The following is a 27,147-nucleotide window of genomic DNA, read 5'->3' as shown; positions in this document are numbered from 1 at the left end:
TAACATTGAAAAAACATTTTTTAATATCCATTTATGGGATGTGGTTGTTGCTGGCTGGGTCAGCATTTACTGCCCATCCGTTGACAAGAGGGCAGTGAGGTAAATCAAAACGTAGGGTGCAGGTAACGCAATATTTTAGAAACCTGTAGATTTTAAAACAAAGGGAAAACTAAGTGTTAAGGATGTTTCATTCCTGGGGATGTTGGAAAGATTAATTGAAGGTTCAGTTGATATTTTACCCAATGTGTATGGCTGCATATTGGGAATTAGAAGGGAAAGTTTTAGTTCTTTCACATTGTAGTTTTGATAAAACAGAGACAAGGAAGCTTTGACATGTTGGAGGTTGATAATCAAACGACATTTTCTTGCAGCTACGTTGACTTTTAGCACTGCTAGCAATGTAGGGGAAGAGATCAGGGGAAAGGAATACAGGTACAGAGGGAGGTCTGATTTAGTTAAAGCTAATTCCGGAGCCAAAAACATCAAAGGCAACAAGCAGGCAATTAAAACCAAAACATTTAATAAAAGTACACAAAAACATAGTGGGCTGAACCTTTACAGCTTCTTCACTTAGAATGGACTTAAAATTTCTCCTTTCAAGACAAACATATACCTTTTGAATACAAGGCTGGGTGAAAGGGCAGAATGTTCACACCCAGTCAGTCTGTTCTTTGCAATCCACAACCTGTGAGTGTAATACTGATTTTTCTTTTTTTAACAAGCTCCCAGTGACTTTATGTGAATAACCACAATGACGGATTGAGCAGAAAATGGCCTCGGAAACGTAACCAAAAAGCAAGTTGATTCCAGCTCTGTAGAAGTAAAACTGATGTCAGCTTCACCAACAGAAGTTGCATAGTCTTGAACGGTTCTCAAAGGACTGAAGATAAATGATTAAATGGGAGTACTATAGAGTTAAAACTGCCAGCACGAAGGAAACTAAATTAGTAAGAGTATGAGTTTACCTTTGTAATGAACAATTCATTGAGGCCGACAGTACAGGTTAATCACTGTCTCCATGTTATTTTATCAACACTTTGTGGTTAATTACTTAATCAAATCTTTGTCCTTAAATGTTTAAAAACAGGACACAATGGATGACATGGGTGTTGGAGACCATACATATTTTAAAGTAAGCTGCTACCTAAAGGGTGGTTGTTCCCCTTTTCTGTGGGAATTGCACGTGTAGTAGCTTTTCTAGGAATTGGGTATTTGGTATCATGTTTGATTGCTAACAATTCAACTTTACGTTATAGTCTAACTTCACCGAATAGCTGCAGTGTTCACATCCGCCCTAAGCACTAAAGCAAAAATACTGTTTGCTGGAAATCTGAATCAAAAGTACAAAATGCTGGAAACCCGCCAGCAGGTCAGATTGTTTCTTCTTGCTGTTTTGGAAGTTTGCACCACCTGTTCTGCCAGTCCATTTTAGGATGGATGATAAGGTGCTGTTTGGATGTGTTGGATACCATTAAAACGTCATGCTGTTGTTAGAAACCAGGACTTCAGGTAAAATCATACTCTTACTAATTTAGTTTCCTTCGTGCTGGCAGTTTTGACTCGATAGTACTCCCATTTAATCATTTATCTTCAGTCCTTTGAGAACCGTTCAAGACTAGAAAGCATCCGTGGAGAGAGAAACAAAGAGTTCATGTTTCAAAGTTTATTTATTAGTGTCGTAAGTAGGCTTACATTAACACTGCAATGAAGTTACTGTGAAAATCCCTTAAGTCGCCACACTCCAGCGCCTGTTCGGGTTACACCGAGGGAGAATTTACCATGGCCAATCCACCTAACCAGCACGTAATTCGGACTGTGGGAGGAAACCGGAGCACCTGCAGGAAACCCACGCAGACACGGGGAGAACGTGCGGACTCCGCACAGGCAGTGACCCAAGCCGGGAATCGAACTCGGGTCCCTGGCACTGTGAGACGGCGGTGCTAACCACTGTGGCACCGTGCCGCCCCAATGGTCGTTGATCTGAAACATTAATTCCAAGTCTCTCCAACCTGACTCATTTCCAGCATTGATTTTTTAACACAATGCTGCTAGTTACCTTGACCCCATTACATTTTATATTCTTGACATTTGAATCATTTGCAGGCATCGTGGATGATATGAATCTTAATTACTCATGTTAACACACAAACATACTTGTGCGTAAAGTTCTTATCCAAATGGAACAGGTACTTAATATCCTGTGCCGGGAGTAGTGCTGCATTGTAAAATTGCTTGCAGAAGTATTTTAAGTTGCAGGATATATTTGATACATCCAATTACTTTAGTACAGGATATGAATCCTTTGAGCACCAATGAATCCCAGCGACAGATGTTTAGTACTGCTACATCAGAGGTGCATTGGACAAGTTAACTTCACTACAGAATGAATTCTGGAAATTGTACAGAGACTGGAACTTAAAAGTGTAGAACAAAGAACAGTACAGCACAGGAAACAGGCCCTTCGGCCCTCCAAGCCTGTGCCGCTCCTTGGTCCAACTAGACCAATCGTTTGTATCCTTCCATTCCCAGGCTGCTCATGTGACTATCCAGGTAAGTCTTAAACGATGTCAGCGTGCCTGCCTCCACCGCCCTACTTGGCAGCGCATTCCAGGCCCCCACCACCCTCTGTGTAAAAAACGTCCCTCTGATATCTGAGTTATACTTCGCCCCTCTCAGCTTGAGCCCGTGACCCCTCGTGATCGTCACCTCCGACCTGGGAAAAAGCTTCCCACTGTTCACCCTATCTATACCCTTCATAATCTTGTATACTAGAAATGTAGAAATGCATGACTGAGATTTTCCCGCAAGTGCTTTTTTAATTTAATGTGTGCCCCATTTAGACACAGGTAGTGAACTGCAGCAGGAACATCACCAGTGGGACGGTACGTGCCATTACTAAGAAGAAAAGGAGACAGTGCCCAAAACTGCCATTGGGATCTTTAGAGAATTCTATCAAATTAGGGATAGTGCAAGCTGAGGAAAGAAAGCAGTCCCGTTCTTAATGAGCTCATGGAAGCTAAATTAGCAAGTAGATGTTTTATGTTCTGAGGTATGTAATTGTTACGCTGCGCAATATTGTGCACCTTTCTGGAATATTACGATCCATTCTTGAAGGATTGAGTCTGTACCGATGTGGTTTACAGTGCATGGTTTGCCAAGTCTTTTGCAATTTCATGCTGGGAAGGCTGATGAGATGTTTTGAGAACGCAGGGTTATAGCCACAGATTTAAGTTGTTATTTTAAAGGCCCCAAGGGTACATGAGGACAGGTCAACAAATTCAGAATAATACTTTCAGGTATACAAACTAGGGTCGCCAACCCTCGAGGATCAGGCAACAGGAATTGAAGATCAGTCTCCAGGATACTGCTGTGCACAATCCTGGAGAAACATCATAGCGACAGTAAAAAAACAAGAGTTGTTAAAAATGTTCTGAGAACCTCGGAATCCTACAGTGCAGGAGGAGGCCTTTCAGCCCATCGAGTCGAACACAATCCAACCCAGGCCCTATATCCATGACCCCATGCATTTTACCCGAGCTAGTCCCCCTGACACTAAGGGGCAATTGAGCATGGTCAATCCACCTAACCCGCACATCTTTGGAGTGTGGGAGGAAACCGGAGCACCCGGAGGAAACCCACGCAGACACGGGGAGAATGTGCAAACTCCACACTGGATGCACTTTGAAACATGGACGCAAGGTCAGGTTTGGTGTTCTGGAAAGATAAGCCAAAATGGGTGAAGAATTGCCTTTCTTGCCAAACTCCTATTACATTCTAATTGCAGGCTGAGGTAAGACGATATGGGGGTGTACGGTCCGGACACAACACACTTCGGTGATTTGTGGTGTTCACACCCGTGATGGAAATCATGTTAAATTAATCCGAGTGGGCTATTATTTTAACTGCGGCAGGAATCATTTACTGGAACCAATTCAGTATTGGGAGACTAATTCTCAGCTCCCATCTTTTGGTTTGTATTTCTGAGGAATGCCGTTGATGTATTTGTGAAAGTGAAGAATGGGGTTTGCCTTGAGTTGGATCTTTCTCGAAAACTGCTTGGAAGTGTGTGTGTGGGTGTTGTGTGGTGTGTGGGTGTTGTGTGGTTTGTGTGGTGTGTGGGTGTTGTGTGGTTTGTGTGGTGTGGGTGTTGTGTGGTGTGTGTGGGTGTTGTGTGGTGGGTGTTGTGTGGTGTGTGTGGGTGTTGTGTGGTTTGTGGGTGTTGTGTGGTGTGGGTGTTGTGTGGTGTGGGTGGTGGTGTGTGCGTGGGTGGTGGTGTGTGCGTGGGTGGTGGTGTGTGTGTGGGTGGTGGTGGTGTGTGTGTGGGTGGTGGTGTGTGTGTGGGTGGTGGTGTGTGTGTGGGTGGTGGTGTGTGTGTGGGTGTTGCGTGGTGTGTGGGTGTTGCGTGGTGTGTGGGTGTTGCGTGGTGTGTGGGTGTTGCGTGGTGTGTGCGTGTGGGTGTTGCGTGGTGTGTGGGTGTTGCGTGGTGTGTGGGTGTTGCGTGGTGTGTGGGTGTTGCGTGGTGTGTGGGTGTTAGGTGGTGTGCGCGCGGGCGTTGCGTGGTGTGCGTTGAGTTGTTCAATGTGTGTTGTATGGTGTGTGTGTGCACAGTGTGTGTATTTAGTCCTATGAATACAGAAACATTTTTTAAAAAAGGGTGGAAACTATAGTCAGGTTCTGCATTCTCTCAGGTACTGACTGCCTTCTAATGAAGTTCAAACTAGTTTAAACATTGTAAACAGCTGAGTTTATAACCTTAAATTATTTAATAGACCACAATATACTTTATAAAATATGTAAAAAATAGAATCTTTTGTCCTTATCAAAATACAAATGGGGGAGAGTTTTACGAGTCACTAATGCCAGCAGGGAGTATGCAGCACATATTTCCCAGTTTGACCTTGCAACGGTAAAGGCCAGTTGGACTGGTGAAATCGCCCCAGTATATAAAAAAGTGCCGTACTTCCAAAACAAAATATTGCTCGGCACAGTTCCCCGATGCGGTGCGCGTGCGGAGACAGCGGCGGCTCTCTCTCCGCCGCTCTCACTCCATCTTGATGCTCCTCCCTGCCTTCCGGGCGATCAGGGTGAGCCAGTAAACCTGAGGGGCCATCAGCAGGGCGTTGCTCAAGGTGCAGTGGAAGGGGATGCGGAAGGGGACCTGGTGGGCTGGGATTCCGTACTGCCTGCCGTAGGCCCAGTACATGAAGGGGAATACCAGGATCCGGCAGAAGAAAAACGTCAGCAAAACGAAGGCGCCGTTGATTTTGTACAGCAAGGTGTTCTGCTTCCTGAACTGTTGGCAAAACAAAAGTAAAACAGGTCATAATGGATTTCTGTGCCTTGAAATAACAAACTGCAACATTTCCATTCCCTTTTTTTTGTTCTTGATACAAACCCGGCTAAGTATTTTGGCCAATGAGACAAACGGTGTGCTGAGCTCCGCAAGGAAGAGGCATCCCAGGAAGAAATCTCCGAGGCCCTTTCTGTAATACTGCAGATTAAAACAAAAGTTCCAGTGTTAAAACATAGCAAGTGTATTTACATTATAGCCTGTTGAACAAAAAGAAAGGGCGGCACGGTGGTTAGCACTGCTGCCTCACAGCACCAGGGAACCCGGGTTCAATTCCTGGTTTGGGTGACTGTCTGTGCGGAGTTTGCATGTTCTCCCCCGTGTCGGCGTGGGTTTCCTCCCACAGTCCAAAGATGTGTGGGTTAGGTGGATTGGCCATTCTAAATTCTCCCTTAGTGTGATTTGATTTGATTTGGTTTGATTTATTGTCACATGTATTAACATACAGTGAAAAGTATTGTTTCTTGCGCGCTATACAGACAAAGCATACCGTTCATAGCGAAGGAAACGAGAGAGTGCAGAATGTAGTGTTACAGTCACAGCTAGGGTGTAGAGAAAGATCGACTTAATGCGAGGTAGGTCCATTGAAAAGCCTGACAGCAGCAGGGAAGAAGCTGTTCTTGAGTCGGGGGATTAGCGGGGTAAATATGTGGGGTTGCGGGAATAGGGCCTGGGTGGGATTGTGGTCGGTGCAGACTCGATGGGCCGAATGGCCTCCTTCTGCACTGTAGGGATTCTACGACAATGCCCTCTAGAAATTGCATTGAAACTAACTTAAAATAAAAAGTGCAAATCATAGAATCCCTACAGTGCTAAGGCCCCCACCTCGAAGAGGCCAAACGTTTCCACCCAGAGTCATCCCGTTCTACCATAGCTACATTCAGCAACAAGGCGTGTGACTGTGAACCTGGATTCCCTCTTTCCATTTCTCTTCAGAAACTTATTTTCATTTCTCAACCAGAAAGCATTCTTTCTGGTTGTATCACAGCTCGGTATGGGGCTCCTGCTCTGCCCAAGACCGCAAGGAGCTACAAAAGGTCGTGAATGTAGCCCAACCCATCTCTTAAACCAGCCTCCCGTCCATTGACTCTGTCTACACTTCCCGCTGCCTCGGAAAAGCAACCAACATAATTAAGGACCCCGCGCACCCCGGACATTCTCTCTTCTACCTTCTTCCGTCAGGAAAAAGATACGGAAGTCTGAGGTCACGCACCAACCGACTCAAGAACAGCCTCTTCCCTGCTGCCATCAGGCTTTTGAATGGACCTACCTCGCATTAAGTTGATCTTTCTCTACATCCTAGCTATGACTGTAACACTACATTCTGCGCACTCTCCTTCTCTATGAATGGTATGCACTGTATAGCACGCAAGAAACAATACTTTTCACTATATGCTAATACATGTGACAATAATAAATCAAATCAAATCTTCTGCTGCTCTGTTTCTAATGTCTTTTTACGAATCACTGCCTCTCATACTGCACATGATTTCGGTAATTGTGAGTAATTTAGTCATGGCTTTCCATGTGTTGAAAGCTATACACGGTGGGAGGGAGGGAACACAGTTACACATCTTCAGGTGAATCAGTGTCTTGGTATCTGAACAAACCTGAGGTATCTACCTCTAGGTTTGTACAAGTAAATTGATTAACCTCTCAAGCACTGGTATTCCAGGAACTGCCAAAATACAATGTCATAGAAATCATAGAAACCCTACAGTACAGAAAGAGGCCATTCGGCCCCTCGAGTCTGCACCGACCACAATCCCACCCAGGCCCTACCCTCATATCCCTACATATTTTACCCACTAATCCCTCTAATCTACGCATCCCAGTATAGTATAGTATAGTACAATGGTCTCAAACCATGGTAAATACTCGATAATGCCCGTTTCCTATTACGTTGATACCCTTTCTATTTGAGGGGGATCAAATGCTCCCTCTCTCTCTCTCCCTCTCTCTCTCGCTCACTTGCACGCTCCCCCTCTCTCATGCTTTCTCGGTTCATCTCCTTGCAACCATCTCCTACTGGGCCAGCCCGCGTGTTGGGACCATTGGCTGCACTCTGTACATGTGAAGACACATATAGAGTGCAACCAATGGGGGCGGCATGGCGGCACAGTGGTTAGCACTGCTACCTCACAGCGCCAGGGACCCGGTTCACTGTCTACGCGGAGTCTGCACATTCTCCCCATGTCTCCGTGGGTTTCCTCCCGGGTGCTCCGGTTTCCTCCCACAGTCCAAAGATGTGCGGGTTAGGTGCATTGGTTATGCTCAATTGTCCCTAGTGTCGGGGGATTAGCAGGGTAAATATGAGGGGTTACGTGAATAAGGCCTGGGTGGGATTGTGGTCGGTGCAGATTCGATGGGCCTCCTTCTGCACTGTCGGGATTCTATGACGCACACCATTTTCTACCGTGGCGGCTAACAGAGACTTAGAACTGATGGCCTGGGCTGCCCAACCCATGGAATGACCCAGAATTCTCTGGAATCAGGGGGTTCCTTCTCTCCAATAATCTGGGAGGTCAGTGATGTAAGTTTCTTGCCAAACTGCAGACTAAGTCCACACCCCTACCTCCACCGGTGACACAATCTGACCATTGGTACAGGGCGTTGGAACTATGCAGGGTCCAGTCACGAGAGGTCAGCGAACCATGAGGCTCGGGGCAGAGGGGTGGGTTGGTGAGCTGGTTGGATGCAGGTGGCCCCAACATGGCTGTTGTATCCAGGAGCTCTGTTGAATCAGGAACAGCAGCCAGGTTTCAGAGCCAGATGTTTGTCACTTGTGCTGAGGGGTGGGACTGCCTGTATACTAAAAGCGATGATTCCAGGCCCTGAGAGTAGGCAGCACTCCCCCTCTGGGGTGTGAGGGCCCCTTGAGAGAGGAGCAGTGCAGTCCAAGCCTGGAAACCTCTCCCCACCGCCAGGTCCTGCCTATGCACCCACATTGAAGCATAGCTTTCTATCAATCCTGTTAGCCTTTGAATTGTCCCTACTCTAACCGGTGAGATCTGTGTGCGCATTTACTCTTATTTCTTGACCAAGTCCTTTGTGTGTTCCATTTTAGAATTGCAAATTGGGCACAGACAGACATTCTTGTTGACCTGTCTGTGTGGGTTTCCTCCGGGTGCTCCAGTTTCCTCCCACACTCCAAAGATGTGCAGGTTAGATGGATTGGCCATGCTAAATTGACCTTTAGTATCCAAAGATATGCAGGATAGGTGGATTGGCCATGCTAAATCGTCCCTTAGTGTCCAAAGATGTGCAGGTTAGGTGGATTGGCCATGCTAAATCGTCCCTTAGTGTCCAAAGATGTGCAGGTTAGGTGGATTGGCCATGCTAAATTGGCCCTTAGCATTCAAAGATGTACAGGTTAGGTGGATTGGCCATATTAAATTGGTCTTTAGTGTCCAAAGATGTGCAGGTTAGGTGGATTGGCCATGCTAAATCGTCCCTTAGTGTCCAAAGATATGCAGGTTAGATGGATTGGCCATATTAAATTGGTCTTTAGTGTCCAAAGATGTGCAGGTTAGGTAGATTGGCCATGCTAAATTGTCCCTTAGTGTCCAAAGATGTGTAGATTATGGAGTTTAGCCATGGCAAATGTGCGGGGTTATGGGGATAGAGCAGTGGGTGGGTCTGGGTAAGTCGGTGCAGACTCGATGGGCTGAATGGCCGCCTTCTGCACTGTAGGGATTCCATGGTGCTTCCATCATATTGGGCAGAAAGCACCTCTCCATCCGCCACAGGAATCATAGCGGGCGGGACACGGACCATGCAAAAGTCCGTTGACGTTGGGTAGGATTTTCCGGTATTGGGGAGAACCTGGCTGGAAAGCCCCTCCCGTACCCTCTAAAATGGGCCCAGTTTGACTGTGCAATCAGAAACATTTTAAAGGGCGCAATTGCCCCTCCTGTGGTGCAAAATCGGAACTGCAATGTTATGTCAGGGCAGTGGACCTTATACCATTGGAGCACACAACGTATAATTCTGTGACCTCGGCAGAGCTACGTTTCAGCTGCTCCTGCCTGGCGAGGCTCAGTGATTTGCAAACAGGTGCGAATTTCATTGCTGTTTCAGGGGAAGGAATTTGCAGACGGGTTGTAAATTTCCAGCTCCAGGGGTTAAGGACATGAACGAGTGACTGCCGCTCCTCGCGTGATTTGGCAGCCTAACACCTGAAACATGACAGAGTTGACTTTGCTGTGTATCATGGGACGGGTCGATGGAACCTCACCACAACGATGGGGAAGCAGACCAATAGCAGCACGAAGTGATGTAGCACGATCAGGAAGTTTTTCTTCAGGAAGTCTGTCACAATGTTGACATCCGCACCGTTCCGCCCAGTTCTCCATTTCGTCTTCTGCTTGTACCAGTGAGATAAGTACATGGCATAAATATCATAGGCCATGTAAGGTGCGGCAAACAATACATAGTCTGTGGAAATCCAATGCCTAGGAACAAGGAGCAACAGTTTATACATGGCATTAAAAAGTTTAAGTTTGTCACAAGTAGACTTACGTTAACACCGCAATGAAGTTACTGCGGAAATCCCCTAGTCGCCACACTCTGGCGCCTGTTCGGGTTACACTGAGGGAGAATTTAGCACAGCCAGTGCACCCTAACCAGCACGTCTTTTTTAATAGAATTCTAGAAACCCTACAGTACAGAAAGAGGCCATTCGGCCCATCGAGTCTGCACTGACCACAATCCCACCTAGACCCTACCCCCATATCCCTACATATTTACCCACTAATCCCTCTAACCTACACATCTCAGGACACTAAGGGGCAATTTTTAGCATAGCCAATCAACCTAACCCGCACATCTTTGGACTGTGGAAGGAAACTGGAGCACCCGGAGGAAACCCACGCAGACACGAGGAGAATGTGCAATCTCCACACAGACAGTGACCCAAGCCGGGAATCGAACCCAGGTCCCTGGAGCTGTGAAGCAGCAGTGCTAACCCACTGTGCCACCGTGCCGACTGCGGGAGGAAGCCTGAGCACCCGGAGGAAACCCCACGCAGACACGGGGAACATCGCACAGACTCCGCACAGACTGTCACCTGAGGTTCCTGGTGTTGTGAGGTAGCAGGACACCACTGTGTCACCCCACTGAAGTATTCTCATTATCTCATAGCTCAAGAGGGGCTGAATATACCCTCCATCATTCTAAGATTTAAGAGAGGTCACAGTCTGGGTGTGTGCCTGTGAAACAACTAGAATGGTTACAGCACGGGGGGGATTAGGATTATATTCACTGGACTTTAGAAGAGTGAGAGGGGATCTCATAGAAACTTATAAAATTCTAACAGGATTAGACAGGGCAGATTCAGAAAGAATGTTCCCAATGGTGGGGGAGTCCAGAACCAGGGGGTCATAGTTTGAGGATAAGGGGTAAACCTTTTAGGACTGAGGTGAGGAGAAATTTCTTCACCCAGAGGGTGGCGAATGTGTGGAATTCACCACCACAGAAAGTAGTTGAGGCCAAAACATTGTGTGATTTCAAGAAGAAATTAGATATAGCTCTTGGTGCTAAAGGGACATGGGGGGAAGGGGGGATCAGGATGTTGAATTTGATGATCAGCTGTGATTAGATTGAATGGCGGAGCAGGCTCGAAGGGCCGAATGGCCTACTCCTGTTTCTAATTTCTATGAACCTGTTCAGCCATATCAGTGCTGGCTCTATGCAAGAGCAATTCAGGTCGTCCTGATTTCTCCCCCCCTCCCCAGCCCCACAACACCACCCCCCCCCACCCACCCTTTCCCCATAACCCTGAAATGTTTCTCTCTCCAAATTCCCTTTTGAAAGGCACCAATGTTTCTGTCTCCCCCGCCCACCCCATTCCCCCCATCCTAACCACTCGCTGTGTTGAAATGTTTTTCCTCGCGTCACCTTTGCTTCTTTTCCTGCAGGCCTTGAATCGGTGCCCTCTGCTTCTCGCACCTTGTGGCCGATGGGAAGAGTTTTTTCCCATCTACTCTGCTGGATTGCTCTTGATTTTGGACACCTCTATCTAATCTCCTCGCGAAGAAAACAGTTCTAGCTTCGTCAATCTATCCATATTACCGAAGTCCCCCTCGTCCCTGGAAACATTCCCATGAATCTTTTCTGCACCCTGGCAAAAGTCCTCACGTCCTTGCTAAAATGCAATGCCCCAAAATTGGACAATACTCCAATTGAGGGCAAACCAGTTCTTTATAAAAGTTCATCATAACATCCCTGTTTTTGTACTCTATTTATAAAGCTCAGGTTCCCATACGCCTGTATAGAATGGGCCGTCACGGTTGCACAGCGGTTAGCTGCCTCACAACACCAGAGACCCGGGTTTAATCATGGACTCGGGTGACTGTCTGTGTGGAGTTTGCACATTCCCCCCGTGTCTGCGTGGGTTTCCTCCGCGTGCTCTGATTTCTTCCCGTACTCCAAAGATGTGCGGGTTATGTTGATTGGCCATGCTAAATTGCTCCTTAGTGTCAGGCGGATTAGTAGGATAAACACATGGGATTACAGGGATAGTGCCTGGGAGGGATTGTTGTCGGTGCAGGCTTGATGGGCCGAATGGCCTCCTTCTGCACTGTAGGAATTCTATGACTCTGTAATATTTCCATGATGCCCCAAGTCATCGTTCTGAAGTGTGGGTGGAAAGCTTGTCAAAACTCATGTGATTTTTTGTTAAATCCATTCCAATTAGTTTAATTATCGATTGCGTTAGCACAAGGGCGGTGACGGTTTAACCATACCAGCTAGTCAGTGTTAAGAATACAGAGCTTTGTTCTTAGAATATGAGTACATATTTAGAGGCACACACAATGCTGCTGCGGTGATAGTTTGCTATTTGAATACTTAGACTAAAGAGAGTTGAGTGTGTGTGTGTGGTGGGATCAGCACAGGCTGCATTGCCACGCCCTTGAGAAGGTTCCTTAGGCAGCACCTTCCAAACCCACAACCTAGTGCCTAGAAGGACAAGAGCAGCAGATACCTGGGAACATCCCCTGACTTGTAAATATGTTGCCGTTCCTTCACTGTCGCTGGGTCAAAATCCTTGAATTCCTTCCCTAACAGCACTGTAGGTGTACCTACCTATGTGGACTGCAGCTGTTCAAGAAGGCAGCTCACCACCTCCTTCTCAAGGGCGACGCGGGATGGGCAATAAATGCTGGTCTAGCCAGCAATGCCCACTTCCCGTATTATGAGATTTTAAAAATCTTATCTGCAGTCACCGTCTTGGTTTCACTCATAGTTTGATAGTCACCATGAGGGCTGCTGCAATGTATGGAATGTTCCTATGGTATAATCAGTATGGAAGAAAGGCCTGGTCCATAAAGGGTTAATATGGGACTACATACAATACCACCCATACAATGACACAAAGAGGCACAGGACCCAGAGCTAGGGTCAGTCTCCTGATAGACAGAGATGTGTAAAGACTGAGGATGGAGGCAGCTCCATACCTGTACTCTCTATTGTAAATAATGAGGTTATTAGGCCTTCAGACCGCCTGAACCCCTAACTTCAAAGACTTGAAAGGGGGAGATGGGGTGGTGAGAATGTTGGTAATGTTAATACCGTAATAGCAATAATGTTAGAATAGCATTACGGCTGTAACAAGGCAAATAAATGTAATCTGTAACAATATAAGACTTGAAGTAATCTAAGGTAACTCTACATCCACGGGATAAAGACTTGGAAGGAGGCGAATCATTGAATCCCTACAGTACAGAAGGAGGCCATTCAGTTCATTGAGTCTGCACCAACTCTCTGACAGGACTCCCCGGATTACCCCATAACCCTGCTAATCTAGGAACACAATTCAACATAGCCAATCCACCTAACCAGCACGTCTTTGGAATTTGAATTCAATAAAAAAACAATCTGGAATTAAGAATCTACTGGTGACCGTGGAACGATTGCCGGAAAAACCCATCTGGTTCACTAATGTCCTTCAGGGAAGGAAATCTGCCGTCTTACCTGGTCTGGCCTACATGTGACTCCAGGTCCACAGCAATGTGGTTGGCTCTCAAGTGCCCTCTGAACAAGGGCAACCAGGGATGGGCAATAAATGCTGGCCAGCCAGCGACGCCCATGTCCCATGAATGAATATAAAAAAAGTGGAAGCTTGATAAGCTACAAGGAAGGGGGGAGTACAGGGTTATGTTTGATGGAGGAGCTTCAACAGAACATTCATGCTAGGATAGAATGGTTGGCTTCTATTTCTGTGCTGTATGCCTCATTCAATCGACCACTTTATCATCGCGGCAGTAAGCATGTCTAATATTTGAACTCCCATAACAGCTGTACAAAACGCAACCAGAGCTTTTTCTACCTGTCTTTCATCACGTGCTTGCAGGAAGAGGTGATGGTGTAACCAGCGAACACTGCCATCAGAGCTTGCACACAGGAAACAAATCTGCGATTTAAAAAAAAGGAAGAAATGGAAATCATTATTTCGCCCATTGAGAAATCGAAGTGAGTTCCGTTTATGGTCAGCGACAGAGTTTACTGTGCTGTAGACATTGCCCACTCCGTCAGAGGCAAGACCCAAACCAAAACCGCTGGTTGTCACCCAAAGCATGAGATCTTTCCGTGTTTTCGCCAGCACAAGGAGCAGCTACCTAAAGAGCTGGCGATTGGAGTGAGATTGATATGAAAATATCCAAGGTGCATTATTGCCTGGACTGGCAAAGCTGTATATGGAATTACATTTGTAATTTGGACGTTTGTTGAGGTCTCAAACCAGTTCATGTCCAAGAGCATTCAACAACTCCTGATGATTTACAAACTCTTATCTTGTCTTCTGCTGGACTGGTCCCGTTTTAATTTATGAGCGTGGGACGTGGAAGCATTGGACTTAGGCACAGGAGTAGGCCATTCGGCCCGTCAAGCCTGCTCAGCCATTGGATCTGGTTGTAGATTCGATGCCCATCTCAAGAGTCAGCTCACACCTTAGCACCCAAATTAGACCGTCACATTTTTAATGTTGGCGGGGGAAGTCAAATAGATAATAGCATACCCAAAACCAAGCTCGTCATCCTGATTTGATAGAATCCCTACAGTGCAAAAGAGCCATTCTTCCCATTGAGTCTGCAACAACTCTCTGACAGAGTATCTTATCCAGGCTCTCTCCCCGTAATCCCACATCTTTTCCATGCCTAATCCATCTAACCTACACATCTTGCGACGCTAAGGCGTAATTTAACATGGCCAATCCACCAACCCTGCACATCTTTGGACTGTGGGAGGAAACCGGAGCACCTGATGGGATTTTAGGTGAGAACTTGAAACATCATAGCATTTTTAAAATATATTTTCGTGGGACACGGGCGTCGCTGGCTGGCCATTTATTGCCCATCCCTAGTTGCCCTTGAGAAGGTGGTGATGAGCTGCCTTCCTGAATCTCCGCAGTCCACGTGGAGGGAGGGAGGGAATTCCAGGATTTTGACCCAGCGACTTCGAAGGAATGGCGAGGCCACGGACCAAGTGGTGGAAAATGGGATTGGAATAGATAGGTGCTTGATGGCCAGTGTGGACACAATGGGCCGAAGGGCCTCTTTCAGTACTGTAAAACTCTGTGGGCGCGATCTTACCAGCCATTCCCACTCCCACTGCAGCAAGGCTGGAGAATTTGGCGCCCAGCCAATTCTCCATTCACTGCGGCGGGATGGGAAAATCCCATTGGCATGAACAGTAGTAACATTCCAGCCTCTGACTCTATGTTAAGAGTTAAAAGACAGCACTGCAAGAGTTCTAGGAACATGGGAGCTACCCAGGGCTGCCAATGTATGCCTGCAGGTTTTATCACATGACATGCCTCCCCCCCCCCCCCACACACTCCAGCCATTTGCCAGCCAACGCATTCATCTTTCTGTCCACACTGCCTTCCTATGACAACTGGAAAGCAAATAAACTTATTACCCAATAGGACGATACTTGACTGACAGCCAAATAGTCTGCTCCCTCCCCCATTTTTAATCTTTTTATATCTGCTGAAGAGAAAAGTTCAAAGAAAGTGACAAAAAAAGGAAATGATCTTCTTCAATGTCCCCATGGTGTTTCTCCAGGATTGCACACAGCAAGGTCTTGGAGACTCCAGGGTCAAGCCTGGAGAGTTGGCAACGTTAGAGCAGCCCCGTTGGTCAACAGTAGTGTTTGATGAAGGGAAATCAATTGTAGGGAGAACACTAATAACCTTTCCCTTCAAACAAAGATTGATAAACCTGGGACGGCACGGTGGCGCAATGGTTAGCACTGCTGCCTCACAGCGCCAGGGACTGGGTTCAATTCCCAGCTTGGGTCACCGTCTATGTGGAGTTTGCACATTCTCCCCGTGTCTGCGTGGGTGTCCTCCGGGTGCTCCAGTTTCCTCCCACAGTCCAAACACGTGTGGGTTAAGTAGACTGGCCATGCTCAATTGCCCCTTAGTGTCAGGGAGACTAGTTAGGGTAAATGCATGGGGTTATGAGGATAGGGCCTGGGTGGGATTGTGGTCGGTACAGGCTCGATGGGCCGAATGGCCTCCTACTGCACTGTAGGATTCTATGAGATAACTTCCAACATTAGATTGAGAGCAAATCTATCCTCTTGCTTGAGGCAAGTTCATTTGGACGACGTGTTGCCAACTGAGGGGCAACCTGATTGAGGTGTACAAGGTTATGAGGAACATGGATAAGGAGCAACTATTCCCCTTAGTTGAAGGGTCAGTCACGAGGCGACATAGGTTCAGGGTGAGGGGCAGGAGATTTAGAGGGGAGCGAGGAAAAACTTTTTTACTCAGAGGGTGGTGACGGTCTGGAATGCGCTGCCTGGGAGGGTGGTGGAGGCGGGATGCCTCACATCCTTTAACAAGTACCTGGATGAGCACTTGGCACATTATAACATTCAGGGTTATGGGCCAAGTGCTGGTGAAGTTTAAAGTTTATTAGTGTCACAAGTAGACTTACATTAACACTGCAATGAAGTTACTGTGAAAATCCCCTAGTCGCCACACTCCGGCCCTGTTCGGGTACACTGAGGAAGAAGACTTGACGGGCCGAATGGCCTCTTTCTGGATTCGAATACTTCCATGTATCTGGCATATTCGAAAGCACCTTCATAAAATTGAACTTGGTACAAAACGTTTGTCGAAAAGAAAGCTACGAACAGAATTGTAGAATAGGCGTGTTCTAGCTAAGTCCAGTTTACATTTGGAAAGAAACCCATGCACAGACAGTGACCCAAGCCGGGAATCAAACCCGGGTCCCTGGTGCTGTGAGGCAGCAGTGCTAACCACTGTGCCACTGGTGGGAGCTCAAGTGTTTCTCACGCATCGGTGCTGACTTGATGGGCCGAATGGCCTCTTCTGCACCGTTTGATTCTACAACACTTTCTCCCAAAGTATTTGCTTTCTATTAACTGACCATCCGAAAGGTTTGCAATTCTGACCCTTGACTGCTTTGACCCTTCCCCATTTGCGGAACATTTCAGGACAATGAGTAGTCCAATTTCTAACTGGTTCCTTCCTCGGTGTGAGGAAACTTAAGAATAAAATGTATCCCCTTGCATTTTTAGAAAGAGATACAAGACAATGTCGATCTTACGCAGGATTCAATGAATCATTTTTTGATAGCCTTCCAAAAATGTTTCATGATAACGTCACTGTTTCTGTGACTAACACTCTTGATGCTCAGGTGAAACTTGCTGCATTTTTGTGCCTTACTTGTTGCATTTTTGTCTGCTGAATAACAGTGACGTTTCTCTGGGTGTAATGCACTGGGTTCCTCTTTCGAGGGAATGGCCCCAAACCTGTTTACTCAGAAACCACCGAACTAACACAAAAGAAGGGGGAGTTTTCAGCGCAGATTGTGTCAAGTGTAAATCAAGTTTGCGCGGTCCTCAACGCTAGTTTTTAAAAAAAGCATCTCGCTGAAAGTTGGTGCCTAAAACACTGTCCGTGCCTCCATACCAAAATAAAGTTAAAAGTTTATTTATTAGTCACAAGTAGGCTTACGTTAACACCGCAATGAAGTTACTGTGAAAATCCCCCAGTCGCCACACTCCGGCGCCTGTTCGGGGACACTGAGGGAGAATTTAGCACGGCCAATGCACCCTAACCTGCACGTCTTTCAGATTGTGGGAGGAAACCAGAGCACCCGGAGGAAACCCACGCAGACACGGGGAGAAAATGCAAACTCCACACAGGCAGTGACTCAAGCTGGGAATCGAACCTGGGTCCCTGGTGCTGTGAGGCAGCAGTGCTAACCGCTGTGCCACCGTGCTGCCCCAGGGTTTCTGCCAGTTTGCTCTTTGATTAAGCTCCTTTTCTTCATACTAGCATTAATAGGCGCTTTTAAAACTATAGCTATAGAACCATAGAATCCCTACAGTGCAGAAAGAGGCCATTCAGCCCTTTGATTCTGCACCGACTCTCCAACAGAGCATCTTACCCAGGGCCTATCACTGTAACCCCACATTTTTTTTTCATAGAAACCCAACAGTGCAGAAGGAGGCCATTCGGCCCCTCGAGTCTGCACCGACCACAATCCCACCCAGGCCCTACCCCCACATATTTACCTGCTAATCCCTCTAACCTATGCATCTCAGGACTCTAAGGGGCAATTTTTAACCTGGCCAATCAACCTAACCCGCACATCTTTGGACTGTGGGAGGAAACCGGAGCACCCGGAGAAAACCCACGCAGACACGAGGAGAATGTGCAAACTCCACACAGACAGTGACCCGAACCGGGAATCGAACCCAGGACCCTAGAGCTGTGAAGCAGCAGTGCTAACCACTGGGCCACCGTGCCGCCCCCAATTTGTTGCAAGACTTGGCTATACTCAAATTCTGACTATCTGTTTACCTGGGACAGAGGGTGCTCTGATGACCAAAATCTGGCATAGCAACGACATAGTTCGACACATTATGGTTCCCCTGTTCCAGTTAGTAATTTCTTATGAGCTGTCCTGATGAGTGCATGGCAAAAAGCTTCAATATTCTCTTCCATTCAGTAATTTAAAAAAAAAACAGTAAGAAACTAACTAGCACGCACGGACGAAACTGCTAAGCTGTTGTTACAAATGCTTAATCTTTGTGATAAATCCATTTTCAGTCGCTATTGATAAAACTGCACCTGGTCAGCGGTGCAGAAAAATACATCAAAGGCTACCTTTTGTTTAGTGCGTACGGGGAAAAAAAATGCCTTCTGTTGTGGTATCTAATTCTGCCAAAGCCCCAGGGCTTCACGCCAGATAACCAGCGCAGTTTTGTTTGCCCAGGTTGCCAATCATGCCCAAATTGGAAATTCTCCCTCAAATTTAAAACAGAGTTGAGGAGAAACTACTTCTCCCAAAGGGTTGTGAATCTGTGGAATTCGCTACCCCAAAGTGCGGTGGACGCTGGGACAGTGGGTAAATTTAAGGAGGAGTGAGACAGGTTTTTAATTGGTAATGGGGTTGAAGGGTTATGGGGAGAAGGCAGGAAAATGGGGAGGAGGAGCATATCAGCCATGATCGAATGGCAGAACGGACTCGATGGGCCGAATGGCCTAATTCTGCTCCTATATCTTACGAACTTATGAAGGCACGGTGGCAGTGGTTAGCACTGCTGCCTCACAGTTCTCCCCATGTCTGCGTGGGTTTCCTCTGAGTGCTCCGGTTTCCTCCCACAGTCTAAAGATGTGCGGGTTAGGTTGATTGGCCGTGCTAAATTAGCCATTCGTGTCAGGAGGACTAGCAGGGGATAGGGCCTGGGTGGGAATGTTGTCAGTGCAGGCTTGATGGGCCCGAATGGCCTCCTTCTGCACTGTAGGGATTCTATTCTATGATTAAAAATAGCTGACCAGTTCTGCTTTTATTGATGTTGGTTGATGGACTTAATATCGACCAGGACACCAGGTCCTGATCAATATTAAGTCCTCTTAGTTGTTCAAATAATGCCATGCATCTTTTATGCTCATTTAAGCAGTGTAACATTTCATCCACAAAAGAATAGCCTTTCGGACAATGCGGCACCTGTGCAGTGAACCCCAAGGTCGGCCTTGAACAGGTGCTCATGTCATGGAGTTGGGCTGTAACCCATTCTGTTTTGACACAGAGTACTGCCGCTGACACCACTTAGGAGGGTGGCCCAGTGGTTAGCACTGCGGCCTCACAGTGCCAGGGACCCAGATTCCATTCCCGGCTTGGGTCACTGTCTGTGCGGAGTCTGCACGTTCTCCCCATGTCTGCGTGGGTTTGGAAAAGGAAACTCAACACTTTCAAGAAGGATCCATGGCAAGAATTCATTTAATCTAGAAGCGTCCCATAGCTTCCGGGTGCTCCGGTTTCCTCCCACAGTCCGAAAGACGTGCTGGTTAGGTGCATTGGCCATGCTAAATTCTCCCTCAGTGTAACCCGAACAGGCACCGGAGTGTGGTGACTAGGGGATTTTCACAGTAACTTCATTGCGGTGTTAATGTAAGCGCACTTGTGACTCTGATAAATAAACTTTAACATTACTTCGGAAAACAAGTGGCTCTGTCCCTGTTCCACAAATCAACCACATTACTGCCTCTCCAAGACCTTCTCTAACCTCCTATCCATTGCATCCCGCTGTCGCTTTTGATAGAACCCTAACTGCAGCTTCTACCCCGTCAGTGCTTGGTTTTGTTCGGGGAGCTGAGCTTTGTGCCCCATTCTAATGGCAGGAATTGCTGATTAAGCAAAAAAGCTTAAAAGAAGCACCTTGCCAACTGCCCGATCCCAGAGGGTCAGACAGGAACTGAGGCCAAGCAATCATAAAGGCCAGCAAAAGTCCCAGCAGCCAGACACACCCTCCCCAGGAACGTGAAACCAACAGAAGTCATCCCATGGGCATTAGGAGAGGCAGTGGCATAGCGGTATTTTTTTAATTCATTTACTGGACATTGACATCGCTGGCTGGCCAGCATTTATCGCCCACCCCTAGTTGCCCTTGTTCAGAGGGCAGTTGAGAGTCAACCACTGTGGCTCTGGAGTCACATGTAGGCCAGACCAGGTAAGGACGGCAGATTTCCTTCCCTAAAGGACATAAGTGAACGAGATGGGTTTTTTCCGATAATCGACAATGGTTTCATGGTCATCCGTAGATTCTTAATTCCAGATATTTTTTATTGAATTCAAATTCCACCGTAGGTTAAAGGGATTTGTGGGTAAAATATATGGGGGTAGGGCCTGGGTGGGATTGTGGTCAGTGCAGACTCGATGGGCCGAATGGCCTCTTTCTGTGCTGTAGGGTTACTATGATTTCATCTGCCGTGGCGGGATTCGAACCCAGGTCCCCAGAACATTAGCTGAGTTTCTGGATTAATAGTCTAGCAATAATATCACTAGGCCACCTCTTGTCACTGGACTAGTAATTCAGCGATCCAGCCTGATGCTCTGGGGACCCGGGTTCGAATCCCACCACGGCAGATGGTGAAATTTGAATTCAGTAAAAGTCTGAAATTCAAAGTCTAATGATGACCATGACACCATTGTCGTAAAAACATCCGGTTCCCTTTCCGGGAGGAAATCTGTCATCCTTACGTGGTAGCCAGAGGGATGTGCCGTCAGGGATGGGGCAATAAATGCTGGCCCAGCCAGCGACATGCATATCCCATGAACGAATAAAAAAAAACCTCACACATTCACACTCGATGTATTAGCCTCTCAACCGTGTGACCCCAACCTGGATGGTGGATCAGGTGAGGAACATTCTTGGACTCTATTACTCGGGTTACTCAGGGGTCAGAGTCATTGCAGGATGAGAGTGGTGAATCTGTGGAACTCTTTGCCACAGAAGGCTGTGGAGGCCAAGTCATTGAGTGCCTTTAAGACAGAGATAGATAGGTTCTTGATCAATAGGGGGATCAGGGGTTATGGGGAAAAGGCAGGAGAATGGGGATGAGAAAAATATCAGCCATGATTGAATGGCGGAGCAGACTCGATGGGCCGAGTGGCCTAATTCTGCTCCTATGTCTTATAGGATGGGGGATGGGGTCATTGGGGGACAGATTTGGTCTAACTTTAGACAGATTTGGTCACATAACTTCGGAGAGAGAATTACAGAACAGGTCCCACACATTCTCAGCACGATATTCTGCAGGCCAAAAGGGAGGGTGGATTTTGTTTCAAAATTCAGCCTATTATTTTGTGGACAAAAACATGTATCAGGAGAGCAAGGTGCAACAAACGGACAGCAGGGAACAGAGGGGGTTATATTAGAAAATAAAACCAGAAAATATGCTGGACAAACTCAGCAGCATCTGTGGAGAGAGTCTAAAATAACCCTTCTCCAGAAGACAGAAAGGGGGAAACCAAACTCAACAAGTCTAAGAAGATTTTAAATGAGCTTTCTACAGAACAGAGAGAAAGGGGGGGGAACCAAATTCAACAGGTCTAGGAAGATTCGAAATGAGCTTTCTACAGAACAGAGAGAAAGGGCGGGGGCCGGGGGGGGGAACCAAACTCAACAGGTCTAGGAAGATTCAAGCCTTCTACAGAACAGATTCTAAATGAGCTTTCTACAGAACAGAGAGAAAGGGGGGGAACCAAACTCAACAGGTCTAGGAAGATTCAAGCCTTCTACAGAACAGAAAGGGGGGAACCAAACTCAACAGGTCTAGGAAGATTCAGATCTTCTACAGAACAGAAAGGGGGGAACCAAACGCAACAGGTCTAGGAAGATTCAGATCTTCTACAGAACAGAAAGGGGGGAACCAAACGCAACAGGTCTAGGAAGATTCTAAATGAGCCTTCTACAGAACAGAGAGAAAAGGGGGGAACAAAAGGAGGTTCCTGGCCAGGGGTGAGAAGTCATGTAGAGTCCAGGTGGGGGTGAAGACTTTGGGAAGCTTTCTTTAATCCTGTGTTTAAGCTGACAGGGGAGCGAGTGGAGGGGGTGACAGACACTGCTATTTAGGAGATGCATGCTCCCACCGAATGAGCAAATCAGTGAGAAAATCAGTCCAGCAGATGAGGTTTAAAACTCTGCAGCTTCTGCCCCAACAGCAAGTTGGGGGGCGGGAAGTCCACTGCAGAAAAGTTGCAACCTGAGTTGACAGTCAAGAAGTGGCAGGTGATGAATGAATAAGTCAGTACGTTAATAAATAAATGCGAGTTTACCTGACGCTAATGGTGACGATGTCTGCTTCTGATAGAGTTGGGAAGTTTGCCTGCAGGAATCTCCGGGCCAGGATGAAGAGACCTGGGAAGAAGAGGCAACCCAGCAGCAGGATATGCCACATCTCTGGTGGCAGTCAGTCCCTTGTCTTGCCTTGTCTTGTCTTGTCCCTTGTCCAGGCTGCGCTGTGTGACTCTGCAAGGTTTCCCCCACCCTCTGCAGGAGCAGCCAGATAAACCACACTCTTCCTCTCCTCCTCTTCCACTCCCCCAAAATGACATTCAAATGAGATCCACACCTCCTGTCCGCAGTTACCACCAAACCCTTTCCCGAACTGAAACATGAGATGAGAGAGAGAGAGGGAGAGCTGAGTTGAGTTTAACATTAACACAAGGAACAGGTCAAACCTGCGCCACCTAAGGGCACAATGGCTTTTTTTTTAGTTGCAATTGTAATGATGATGCCTCTGACTCAGTTTTCAGATGTGAGAGAGGTCTGGTTAGTTTAATACCTCGGACTAATTTAATATTCCATGTCAATCCTCCCCACCCACCAGAGAGGGGTCTACACAATCCCCATCCTTGCCCCACTAAGTAGATTGGACATGGGTCAGTAAATTAGTGAGGGGGGGAGGTCATTCCTTCTACGCTACCCACCTGTCTTCGCTCTTGGAACTGAAACTTCCCCCTTGGTGACACCCCATCTCTAATTTGTCTTTCGCTTGGTCCCAACATTTGGTAGTCATGATGTGGAGATGCCGGCGTTGGAACTGGGTAAACACAGTAAGAAAGAAGTTTAACTCTCACCTGAAGAAGGAGCTTGGGGCTCCGAAGGCTTGTGTGGCTTTTGCTACCAAATAAACCTGTTGGACTTTAACCTGGTGTTGTTAAACTCCTTACTGTCCCAACATTTGGCACAGTGGTTTAGCACAGGCATGACATGGAGATGCCGGCGTTGGACTGGGGTGGGCACAGTAAGAAGTCTCACAACGCCAGGTTAAAGTCCAACAGGTTTATTTGGCAGCACAAGCTTTCGGAGCACTGCCCCTTCATCAGGTGAGTGAGGACTTGTGTTCACAAACAGGGCATATATACAGACACAAACTCAATTTACAAGCCTCACAGCGCCGGGGACCCAGGTTCAATTCCGGCTTCGGGTCACTGCCTGTGTTGGAGTTTGCACATTCTCCCCGTGTCTGCGGGGGTTTCCTCCGGGTGCTCCGGTTTCCTCCCACAGTCCAAAAATGTGTGGGTTAGGTGGATTGGCCATGCTAAAATTGACCCTTAGTGTCAAGGGGATTAGCAAGGTAAATGTGTGGGGTTACGGGGATAGGGCTTGGGTGGGATTGTGGTCGGTATAGACTCGATGGGCCAAATGGCCTCCTCCTATACTGTAGGTTTTCTATTATGATTCTATGATTTCATAGGATTGTGTGTGTGTGTTTTTTAACTCCATCCTTAAAGTGACAAAGCCAATGCTCAGAATGGACCGGGCAAAACCCAAATCCATTCCTTTGCATAAACAAATTTAAATTCCATTTCTGGCTTCGGTCAGTGTCTGTGTGGAGTTTGCACATTCTCCCTGTGTCTGCGTGCGTTTCCTCCGGGTGCTCCGGTTTCCTCCCTCAGTCCAAAGATATGCAGATTAGGTGGATTGGTCATGCTAAATTGCCCCTTAGTGTCCAAAGATGTGTAAGTTGGGAGGGGTTAGTGGGGTAAATGCGTGGGGTTACGGGGATAGGGCAGGGGAGAGGACCTAAATATGCCCCTCAGTGTCTGAAGATGTGTAGGTTACAGGGATTAGCCATAGTGAATGTGTGGGATAATGGGGATAGGGTGGGGGAGAGGACCTAGATTGCCCCTTAGTGTCCATAGATGTGTAGGTTAGTGAGATTAGTGAGATTAGTGAGGTTACGGGAATGGGGCGGGCAGTGGGTCTGGATAAGATGCTGTTTCAGAGAGCCGGTGCAGACTTGTTGGGCCAAATGGCCTCCTGCTGCGCTGTAAAGATTCTATGAATAAGATTGATCTTATCCAAAAGCCGAGAAGAATGTGGACGGCACGGTGGCACAGTGGTTAGCACTGCTGCCTCATGGCACCCGGGACCCGGGTTCGATTCCGGCCTCGAGTGTCTGTCTGCGTGGAGTCTACACGTTCCCCCCGTGTCTGCGTGGGGTTTCCTCCGGGTGCTCCGGTTTCCTCCCACACTCCAAAGATGTGCCCGTTGGGTGGATTGGCCATGGTAAATTGCCCCATAGTGTCAGGGGGACTAGCTGGGGTAAATGTGTGGGGTTATGGGGATAGGGCCTGGGTGGGATTGTGGTCGGTGCAGACCCGATGGGCCTCCATCTGCAGTGCAGGGATTCTATGAAATGGGGTTGTAGTAAAAATTGCCTTGCCCGTGAATGTGCTTATATAAAATCAGCAATCATTGGTGTTTTCTTTCTTCCAGGTGTTTTTATTTTAAAGTCAGTATGTTGCTTGGGGGTTGGCACAGGGCGCATGCCCCAATCCCCCCCCCCCCCCACACACACACACACATCATTAAAGGAGCAATTGAATAAATAATAAAGATGATAAGGAATAAAAACAAGTTGGAAATACTCAGAGATCAGCCACCAGCGGTGATTGGGACATGACAAATAATTAGCAGAGGGCATACAAATTGAATAACATACTTTAAAGCCAAGTACTATAGATAAATGTCAATTATAACAGACCGTGGCTTGCTAATCCATATCATGTACAGAGATTTGTTTTGAGAAGAAGTTCTACATGAATTGAAAGCAGCTCCTTGGCAAAAATGAAACGTCAGGGCATAAACAACAAATTGCATCGATATCTCAGGACGATATTCATACAATGTAGACGACCATGTGTGATACGCAATCAGACGCTGTGAGTGTTACGCTCAGGTACACACAGTACCTCGGTCCTGACAGTAAAACGTTACAATATCTATCGGGGCCAACTGTCACCCCACAGGTGCAGAACCTCAACGGATAAACAACCCCACCAAACTCTGAAATATTCCACCGGGCAAAGCCTCTCGAAAGCTCAGCAAAAAAAACCCAACTCAACAAAACTTCCCCTTTTCTGAATCTCCTTGACTCTCTGATACGTCAGTGGCGCTCACCCTTAGCACCAAATCCCATGTGCCCCGTCCTGTTCCTCTCTCCCTGGCCTTTTCCCTTTAACCACCTTACAATTACATACTGATAGACAGAAATATTGCTCTCTCTCTCTCTATATATACATTCGTAAGCACTTTGCTTGTTCTACTCAAACATGCCATGATCACAATGGAAATAGAATCATAGAATCCCCACTGTGCAGAAGGGGGCCATTTAGCCCATCGGGTCAGCACCAACTCTCTAACAGAGCATTTTACCCAAGTCCCACCCCATTCCCTTAACCCATTTATCCCACTAATTCACAGAAACATGTTTGGGGGCGGCACAGTGATTAGAATCATTGGATCCCACAGTGCAGAAGGAGGCCATTTGGCCCATCGAGTCTGCACCAACCACAATCCCCATGCATTTACCCTAGCTAGTCCCCCCTAACACTAAGGAGCAATTTAGCGTGGCCAATCCACCAAACCTCAAGCCGGGAATCGAACCCGGGTCCCTGGAGCTGTGAGGCAGCAGTGCTAACCACTGTACCGTTGTGCCGCCTGACATTCGCTTTGCTGAATACTGCAGGACTCCTCTGGAGTTGGTGAGGGAGTTAGAATGCTGCTTCACACTGGTTTGCTCCATTACATTTTGTGTAGCTTTTACTTTACACACGCTGCCTCACAGCGCCAGGGACCCGGGTTCGATTCCGGCCTTGGGTGACAGTCCGTGTGGAGCTGTTGCAGCATGTTGCTCTGCAGAGGGACCTGGGTGTCCTTGTGCAAGAATCACATGGAATTGGTTTGCAAGTGCAGCAGGTAATTAAGAAGGCAAATGGAATTTTGTCCTTCATTGCTAGAGGGATGGAGTTTAAAAACAGCGAGGTTATGTTGCAGCTGTATAAGGTGCTGGAGTACTGTGTACAGTTTTGGCCTCCTTACTTGAGAAAGGATATACTGGCACTGGAGGGGGTGCAGAGGAGATTCACTAGGTTGATTCCAGAGTTGAGAAGATTGGCATATGAGGAGAGACTGAGTAGACTGGGGCTATACTCAATGGAATTCAGAAGAATGAGGGGAGATCTTATGGAAACATATAAGATTATGAAGGGAATAGATAAGATAGAAGCAGGTAAGTTGTTTCCACTGGCAGGTGAAACTAGAACTAGGGGGCATAGCCTCAAAATAAGGGGGAGCAGATTTAGGACTGAGTTGAGGAGGAACTTCTTCACCCAAAGGGTTGTGAATCTGTGGAATTCCCTGCCTAGTGAAGCGGTTGAGGCTACCTCATTGAATGTTTTTAAGACAAAGATAGATAAATTTTTGAACAGTAAAGGAATTATGGGTAATGGTGAGCGGGCGGGTAAGTGGAACTGAGTCCACAAGAAGAACAGCCATGATCTTATTGAATGGCGGAGCAGGCTCGAGGGACCAGATGGCCTACTCCTGCTCCTCGTTCTTATGTTTTTAAGTTCTAATCCCACCTGACACTAAGGGGTAATTTATTATGGTCAATCCACCTAACCTGCACATCTTTTTAGTGTGGGAGGAAACCAGAGCACCCGGAGGAAACCCACGCAGAC

The 27,147-nt window shown here is 47.2% G+C and overlaps 1 protein-coding gene across 1 annotated transcript in view; it reads right to left on the bottom strand.

Annotated features, from left to right (window-relative positions):
• Positions 1-4,477: 4,477 nt before the first annotated feature.
• The window catches only part of LOC144501271 (ceramide synthase-like), a 58,284-nt gene continuing 35,614 nt past the window's right edge, over positions 4,478-27,147 (bottom strand). Inside the window, exons 2-6 of the mRNA XM_078224816.1 lie at positions 22,453-22,784; positions 13,680-13,763; positions 9,588-9,804; positions 5,396-5,491; positions 4,478-5,293 (exon numbers count right to left, since the gene is read on the bottom strand). Of these exons, the coding sequence (XP_078080942.1) occupies positions 5,042-5,293; positions 5,396-5,491; positions 9,588-9,804; positions 13,680-13,763; positions 22,453-22,574 (771 nt within the window). The 5' untranslated portion in view covers positions 22,575-22,784 and the 3' untranslated portion in view covers positions 4,478-5,041. The remainder of the gene's footprint in view (positions 5,294-5,395; positions 5,492-9,587; positions 9,805-13,679; positions 13,764-22,452; positions 22,785-27,147) is intronic.

The sequence above is a fragment of the Mustelus asterias genome, chromosome 12 (assembly GCF_964213995.1).
Source record: "Mustelus asterias chromosome 12, sMusAst1.hap1.1, whole genome shotgun sequence".
Classification (NCBI taxonomy): Eukaryota; Metazoa; Chordata; class Chondrichthyes; order Carcharhiniformes; family Triakidae; genus Mustelus; species Mustelus asterias.
The sequence above is the reverse complement of the archived record's forward strand: the minus strand, read 5'-3'. Positions and strand labels throughout refer to the sequence as shown.